At 36.3% G+C, this 8,848-nt stretch overlaps 1 protein-coding gene across 2 annotated transcripts; it reads left to right on the top strand.

Annotated features, from left to right (window-relative positions):
* Window positions 1-2,829: 2,829 nt before the first annotated feature.
* LOC116110917 (lipid phosphate phosphatase gamma) lies at window positions 2,830-6,544 on the top strand. Of its 2 annotated transcripts, XR_004124983.1 has the most exons (3): window positions 2,830-3,612; window positions 4,604-4,724; window positions 6,195-6,544. XR_004124983.1 is itself a non-coding variant. In XM_031397137.1 (2 exons), the coding sequence occupies exon 1, from the start codon at window positions 2,928-2,930 to the stop codon at window positions 3,591-3,593; it is 666 nt and encodes a 221-aa protein (XP_031252997.1). In that variant the 5' UTR covers window positions 2,830-2,927; the 3' UTR covers window positions 3,594-3,612; window positions 6,195-6,544. The 2 variants fall into 2 exon arrangements, 1 of the variants encoding a protein (XP_031252997.1); XM_031397137.1 differs by lacking the exon at window positions 4,604-4,724.
* The last annotated feature ends 2,304 nt before the right edge of the window (window positions 6,545-8,848 follow it).

Raw genomic sequence — 8,848 nt, 5'->3', positions numbered from 1 at the left:
GGCTGATAAGAGTGTAGTATTATTGATCCACATTTGGGGCAGAATTACTGAATATATCTCTCCGAGTTTAAGAGTTCATCATTTTCTTTTTTAAAGGGAATTATGTCACCCTTTCGGGGGCGTTTGGATTATATAATATTTTATTATAGGGGTATTTTATATTAATGAAAAGAAAGATCACTTTAAAGATTATTGGGAATACTTAGAAAATGTATTTGGTTGGTTCGAATAAATTGGTGAATAATATGTTTGGTTGGGAGGATAAATGGGTGGATATGTTATATAGATTTATTAATTGCCCTCCTTTTTAAATATTAATATAATAGTGTTTATTATTATTATTTTTTGAATAGTTTCTTTTAACTCCTTACATTTGAATAGTTTCTTTTAACTCCTTACATTTGAAATTTTGTTAAAACACCCAAACCATATAAAACTTTAATTTATAGTAAAATCACCCCCACCCACCCCAAGTCACTGCCGGCAGCCAGCCACCACCGGCCGCCGTTGGCAGTCGATGAAATGGTGCACAACTGGCCGTATATAGTCAGTCATGTGCCGACAAAGCCGAAAATGGCCATGGATCACAAATCCATGGCTGAAAAATCGCCAGATCTATGGCCATTTCACGGGCATAGAAATGCCAAAGCTAGCCGTTTCTAGCGCACGATCGGCCAGATCCCGTCGATCGTGCACCATTATGGTGACTAACGCCAGTGGCCAGCGATGGTCTTGGGTGGCTGGGGGTATTTTGTTAACTTTTAAACTTTTTTGTGGCATGGGTGTTTTAGCTAATTTCTCAAATGTAGGAGGGCTGGGTAATTGTTATTTGGTAAACATTTGAGGGCAATAATGCTGAAATGGTTTTTAATTAAGGGCAAAATGGGTAGAAAAATCATATTACCTCAATAATGTTTTAATAACACCCCATAGCAAGGTAATAAGATTACCCCCACATTACCAACAGTAAACACTATTTGCAATAAAAGATTCCTATAATATTTTATTATTTGCAAACCAAATATAAGAATCTTACAAAATAAACGAAGATTACCCCGCTATCTTATGTACCCCCTTCAAGTTTTAGAAAGTATCACTATCCTCCTCTCATCTATCAACGAATACATTATAGTTTACACTAGTTTATAATTATTATTATTTTGGTGACCAGACTAGCTTGCGCACACCTCGACTAATCCTCTTGGGTCATGAAGTTAACGACCAAAGATACCCTCTAGTGGGGCAATGACCACCCCTATTAGCAACTGAGAGGAATCGAACTCAGGATATCTTGAGTATTACACCCAAGAGTCTCTATCGTACTACCCAAGCACCCAAGGATGGTTACTAGTTTACAAATTTTTGTGTTTTTTCAACTCATCACATGTTCTTTACTTTAAAAATGGTTGTGTAAATCTGAAAGCAAATGAGAGAGGGAGAGTGCTTATATCAAACTCAAAGCAAAAAATATTTACATATGATGGGACTTTGGCATGTTTGTCTTACTTTTTTTGCCCTATCCTATTCCTATCTTACCCAAAATGCATATTTTTTTTTCCTATTCTCAAAATTCAATCCCATTATTTTCAACTTTTAAACCCCCATAGGTTTTTTAATTTAACTAAACACCCCCAACAAAAAGTTTATAAATTGACAAAAACACCCCCATCCACCCATATTTGCTAGATTCCGGTCACCACCGTTGGAAGGTTGCTGGAATCTAGCATAATGACGCATTACCGGCTAAATCTAGCCAGTAGTACACTGATCTAGTTGGAAAATGCTAGATCTACAACCAAAGATCTGGCCGTCAACAACTAGATATTTGGCCACATATGGTCATCAATGACGACCATATCTTTGGCCGTCTTTGATAACCAGATGTGGCCAGATCTACTTTTCTGATGAGATACATGATGAATCTAGCCAGAAAAGGCCATGTCAGTGCACAACCGACCATATCCAATTAGTCATGCGCCATTACGCCAAATTCTGACCACCTTCCAGTGGTGGTAGACAGAATTTGGAAAATGTGGGTGAGTGGGGGTGTTTTTGTCAATTTATAAATTTTTTATTATTGAAGGTGTTTAGCTAAATTAACAAACTTATGGGTGTTTTTGTTAATTTTTAAATTCTACCTCGTAATAACAACCCAACTCTACTTTTTCAAAAATACTACTCCAAATAATAAAATAAATACAACCAAATGATTTTTAAATGTGTCCTCAAATGTCTTCCCAAGGGCATTTGTCAAGTGTAACTTATTTGTTGACACCGTTAAATTTGAATTATGTAGATATAACTTTTGATACAATAACCCAAAAAACTTAGGGAATGTTCACATTCCCTATTTGAAGCACCAAAGAAAAGTTGAATGTCATTTTCCAAATTAAGGCGATGAACAATGGTGCATCATAGCATATGTAGACTTGTGGCCCTTTGATCCAGTCAGAGTATATTACTGATAAAAACTAATAGAGTTTTCGTTCACTTACGGTTTACTTTGGAGGGAATTATAGAATTTTCTTTGAAGGCTAAAATTGACATTCCAAACTCTATCGCGATTCGCGACTTAAGTGGTTTAAACCTTAAAGGGGAGGTGAGTAATAAAAAATGATTTGTCAAAGAGAGAGAGACTGAGAGAGGAGGCCAGTGATAGTTTTCCATAGTATGGGGGGTTAATAAATTTCTGAAATCTCGGGGCAGTAACTAATTCCAACTTTTCAAATGAAAGTCGTACATTGCATTTTTGCATATCCCCTTGATGCCCACGTGGCGCCACCTCTAAAGTCCCTTTCTCCTGTAATTTTTTATTTTCCATCCAACGGTTTCTAGAGAGACAAACACAATCTTAATACCGACTACCTAACTCTTCTCCCACTCCTCTCAAACTCAGATCTCTCCAACTATACCCTCACCACGCCGCGATGGCTCTGAAGGCCGTAACACTGACGCACGTGCGGTACCATAAGGGCGATCGGCTGGGCCACTTCCTCGCTTGGGTCTCACTCGTGCCGGTCTTCATTAGCCTCGGCGGCTTTGTTTCACACTTCATCTTTCGTCGCGAGCTTCAAGGCATATTCTTCGCTATCGGTCTCTTAATCTCTCAATTCATCAACGAAGTGATAAAAAAATCGGTCCAACAAGCCCGGCCTGAAACGTGTGCGCTTTTAGAAATGTGTGATTCTCACGGTTGGCCCTCGAGTCACTCTCAGTACATGTTCTTTTTCGCAGTCTATTTTAGTCTTTTAAGCTGTCAAGGAATCGGACTTTGGGGGATAAAGAACAGGTGGTTTTTGAACGTTCTTCACTGGACTTTGGCTGTGCTGACTATGTATTCGAGGGTGTATTTGGGGTACCATACGGTGGCTCAAGTGTTTGCCGGGGCTACTTTGGGGATTTTGGTTGGAGCGGGGTGGTTTTGGGTAGTGAATTCTTTGTTGTGTTGTTATTTTCCTGCAATTGAAGACAGTGCTCTGGGGAAATATTTTTATCTCAAGGATACTTCTCATATTCCTGATGTGTTGAAATTCGAGTACGATAATGCGAGAGCTGCTAGGAAAGATAATGATAAGGGTTATAAGAGCAATTGATTGATGAACTGTCATCTGGGTATGTGAGATTTTGTTTTCTTGGTTGCTTTGTTTGGTTAGTTGATTGAATCTCATCTTGTGATTGGACTTGGAGTGTGATTTTTACTTGGGCAACTAAATAACCTTGATTTTGCATGTTAAGCAATATTATCATTGAAAGAACATGTTTGTACGTTTAAGCAAATTTGTAGTTATTTATTTAATATTTCTTTAGGGAATTGTGTTAGTTATATATTTATTTTGGGGATTCCGTTTCTTATGACATATTAGGCATTATGTGATGAGTTGTGAAGATTTATTAGTTTTGGGATGTTGGAAATATGCTCTTGTTTTTGTAGACATGAATAATAACCTCAGCGTGATAGAAGGTGAAGTCTTAGATGGTAAACTGGGCTGAACATGGCTTCTATGCGTATGCTTGGATGGCATATTCCCTACTTGCCCATGAAAATCTTCTCTATAATTGTTCTTTAAAGGACAAAGGAAATTTCGTTGGTTGCTGCCCTTGGTCCATGCAACAGAAAGCATTGTTATGTGTGACAGCCCTTGTCCAAACTTTATATAACCTTTTTTTTCCTGCATTATGTTCCTTTTTTTTTTCCCCTTCTGTAAGAGGAAAATATTTGAGCTTTTTTGAATGTAATTCTGTTGTTAGGGTTGTCAACTTTCTTCCATGTCTCTTAGCCTAATTATTATGCTAAGGCTGCGCTCGCTGGTGGTATAATTTTGCATTTATAAATAGACCATGGGTTTGGGTTAATGTGCCAAACAGTTGAACCATGTAAGAGGCTTCAAACTGAGCATTTAGCATGGAAATGACTAGATGCAGCAACCTTGAAATTTAACTTTGATTTACTGCAGCCATCAAGTTGTCACTGTTCCTTATCACCCTACGAAGTGTCAAATTTATAATTTATTTGTTTCCAGCTGACTTTGTTGTTGAGTATCTTGTGTTGGTTTGATGTACTTCTCATTTTTCTATTACCATTGTTTTTATCAATGAGCTTCAGGTTTAATCATTTGATGCAATCGTAGTGGGGAAAAAGTTCAGGCCAAGATCTCATACATCATATTGTTCTTGTCATCACCTTAGTTTTGTCAATACTGGAGATGATTTTGCTTGATTACAAGGTCGTAGTTGCTGATATTCCTTATTTTATTATGATTGATAATGTCTGTGCACTGAAAGTTAACTTCTACTCTTCTTTCTTTTGCTTCAGCATTGTTTCCATTTCTTGGTGCTTCTTATCATTCATTCATCCAAATCGATGATCACATAAACTTCTAATTTGAAATTTATGCTTAGGCAATGGCGTGGGTATTCTATGGCAATTAAGTCTTGTCTTTATATGTTTGGCATGTGCATTTAACTGATTCTCTTGCGTTTACAATAGTATTTGGAAAAATTATCCATGGAATATAATTTTAGGTAAGTCATGTGATGGAGGAGTTTGATAGCGAAGTGAGAAATAAATGTGAGCATTTTGAGTGCCCGGTGTTTTATCACAAAAGAGAGAGGAATCCAGTAGGAAGTTTCTGTAGACTTTCTTTGGTAGAGGAAAAGAATAGAAGTAAAAGAAATGTTAAAATCTATCCACCTGTTTGGTTGAAAGCTAGGAAATGGGGCTTCAACCAAATAAGACCAATAATTATTTTCATCCACTATTCAAGGGAGATGTTTCAAACTTTCGGTGGATATTGAAAGAAGAAAATCTTATAACAAATTCCCTTTTGTGATCTACTTTCAACCAAACAAGGTAGGTACTTATAATCTCTGAGCATTCTTTTTATCTCTTTCTCCGTTCTTCAACTTTCTTCATACCAAACAAAATAATAGAATTGCATACAGCGGATGGAGTACTTTTGTAGGTTATATGTGAATTTGATTAATGTGTTATAAACTAAAGGAAAAGAAGGAAACTTATCAAAATATGTATAGAAGGACTATTTAATGTTTATGGACCTCAGTACATATAGTTAGGTGGCTAATAAATGGCATTTATATATGATGAGTGTAGTTTAAAATATGTCGAGATAGGTGTGCTAAAAGTAAATGGAATATCTAAAATGAACATTTTTAATGTCATTTATATAGAAATCATTTCTAGAATGGTTAATTACTTTGATTATCTGAGTTACTTTTTCCTTTCCAATGTCAATTGTACAACATATGGTTGTTTGGTGAGATCAGAGCAATTCATTTTTCTGTTTCTTTTGCTAGAACGAATATCACTTTTGACAGGGGTTAATTCATTTTTGTTTCTTTGGTTAGAATGTATATCACTTGTGATAGATATTATTGAAAACATTGTTATGTGACCTTCAATTTATAGCTTTAGTCAGAGATCTCGCTCTGTGCTGATGTTGGTATTGCCTTTATTGCGAACATTGTTTACTTTTCCTCATTGTCCATTGTTTTTCTCTGTAAATTGTAAAAGACATCCTTACAGAATTGCTCTTACAAACTTTAATTTGCAAATTTTGATTAGTTACTTTTCCCTCTTCCTAGCATATTTGTGCACATGAACAAAATGATTTCCGTTTTGAAGGTGATATTGGAGATACCCTTTGATACTTAATTGCTTCTGTTTCTGTTGGCAGGTTGATCGCTGCAAATTTGTGTTATGGATCCTACTATCGTTTGTACGGATGATCTGATTAGGCGATAGTCCTTGTTTGGATTACTTGACCCTGGAAATTGTATGCAAATGAGCTTGAGAACAGGCTTCGGAGACTAGACTGTGATACAGTAGCAAAGGCAGCAGATTATAATCGTTGCGGTGGTTTCTATGTGAAAGATGGAAGAACAGTTATAGAAAACGATGATTTAAACTGCTTTTACAAATATATATGACACTATATTTAGTGATAACTTCAGCATCTTATAAATAGTTCAAAAATTAATTCCTTGGAAGAAGAGTTGGCAATATTAGTCATAACGTTTCTTTAAAGTTCGAATCTTCGATGCTTGTTGGAGTTACCGATTTTTTTCTCCTGAAACTATCTTGGATGACCTGATGGTAAAAAAAGAAAAAGAAAAGGTTTTATGAGCTTTTTTGAGTTTAGGTACCCATAGGCCCTAATAAGGGTAACCATTGAGAGGTTTACTTGATCGTTAATTTTTGGGTACTGAAAAATTAATTAAGGTACGTGCAAGTTGGTTCAAACACTTTAGATGACCAGGAAAAGAAAAAATTTCTAAACGTGTAAATACAATACAATTTTCTTTCTGATTTTTAGCTGCTTGACATTTTACTGTTACGAGTGCTAAAACTGTTTTGTCTTTTATGTTTTGGGAAAACCTTTTTTTCTTCTTCTTCTTCTAATTATTTTGTCAAAACAATATGAAAAATGAAACACTTTGTGATGTAGTTAGAGAAAATTAAAATGATCCAAAAATAAGGTTTTTAATCTTCTTATAGGATTTCCATTGAGTTATTATGGGTATATTAGATTTTATAACTTGAAACTAAGATGTGTAATGTTAATAATTTATTATTAGAGAAAGGGTACAATATAAGTCCTTTTGAATCTTGGTATAATTTTTATTTTCCTTTTCTGAACAATCTCAAATTATGACTTAAATGCATGAATTTTATTGTGAAGATATAAATGACTCATAATATAACATTTGTCTTACCAAATCGTTGTTTTTATTTTTATTTTTAATCAGATATTATTGTAACAATTTATCTTTTACCCTAAATTACTGTATAAGAAATCTTTGAAAATGAAAACGCGAATGTATCATTTTCTTAAGATAATATATATATATATATATATATGTCTAAAAAATCAGGGCTAACGTTAGCCTATGTTAGTAAGCACCAATTAAAGTTCAGGTTGGCTTTGCAAAGTCTAGAAACTACCACGTTACTCCATGACAAAAAGAATATGGTTGTCACCAACTTAGCAGATTCAGGTTTTGTCTATGAATGATTGAGGACCGCACACCTGTCCAAGCCCTAGATAATTTGACGATATTTCCTAAGTTATCAGCCAATGAGAGGCAAAGAAGGACTTGCACGACACCTACCCACTTGCAGATTTGTAATCATTACCTTGAATTCTTTTACTATAAATAAAGGACTCCGCCTCTCATTTTGGGGATTCTGATACTAAACCTTCATTCTGATTGTAATCTTTATTTTCAAAACAAAAATAACCTACGAGAAAGAGATTGACTTGATATTCTCTCTGAATAATCAGTTATTATACCTCTATTCACTATTCGTTTTACACGACCTCTTGTAATCTCTCATATATAAAAGGATACATTTTAAGCATCCGAACCACTTTAAAAATCATATCTCTCATTTATTACTCAAGTCTTTGTATCTAATTATAACAGTTCACGTGTAATTTCTAAGAACAGATTAGCATTTTGCACGTGCAAGTCATTGGTGTCAAAATCACGCATCAACAGTTTGGCGCTAGAAGGAGGGCACATTTTATATTTGCTCTTCATTCAAAATCATTGACCAATCAGTTCTACTTGTGAACAAATGGCTCGTGGTCTTGAAACCGAGCGAACTAGCACCAACAACGAGGAAATCCCTTAGGTACAGGATGTTACTTCTCCTGAAGTGTCTTCAATTCCTCAAGGTACCGCGACGAACATTCCCTCGACCTCTCAACTCGATCCAGTTGTGATGAATTACTTGGAGAGGTTCAATAATACCCTTAAAACGGTTAACCAAAGGTTAGATCATTTGGATCAGGTCATACCACCCAATTCTGACAAGACGGTACTACCTCCAAAAACGTTTTTAGGTCGCGCTAAAGCGTGGAAACGGGCGAAAGCTCATACCACGCGCACTATAGGATGTAAAAATAAGGGAAAGCAGGTGGCTTACAATGGGCCAAAAGCTCAAAGGGGCCAGTGAATACCTGTAGTGAGGCAAGTAGAATACCTGTGGCTTTGGCGGTATGTCACATCATGAATCGTCTCACGCCACATCGCATGGGCACCCCCACAAGAGAGCACGACATGGAGATTCTCACTATCCCCGGAATGATGGTTCTAACCATCACTGGGAGGGAAATACCCATCGAACACGGGTCAGTTCTGACCACCACGGAGGTAAGGATAACTCCCCCAGCTATTTAGTGCCTTTACATGGCTCCAGCCAGCATGTGTTAAGGTATGTCAGAGGCTTTGGCCGAGGCAAGGAAGAGTCCGATCTGCGGTCTTTCCTCAATCACAATCGTGGGGAGCGAACCCACATTATAGAAAGTGATCCTCATGTGGCTCT

The sequence above is a fragment of the Pistacia vera genome, unplaced genomic scaffold (genome assembly GCF_008641045.1).
Source record: "Pistacia vera cultivar Batoury unplaced genomic scaffold, PisVer_v2 Contig62, whole genome shotgun sequence".
Classification (NCBI taxonomy): Eukaryota; Viridiplantae; Streptophyta; class Magnoliopsida; order Sapindales; family Anacardiaceae; genus Pistacia; species Pistacia vera.
This window is presented reverse-complemented; position numbering and strand designations above follow the sequence as displayed.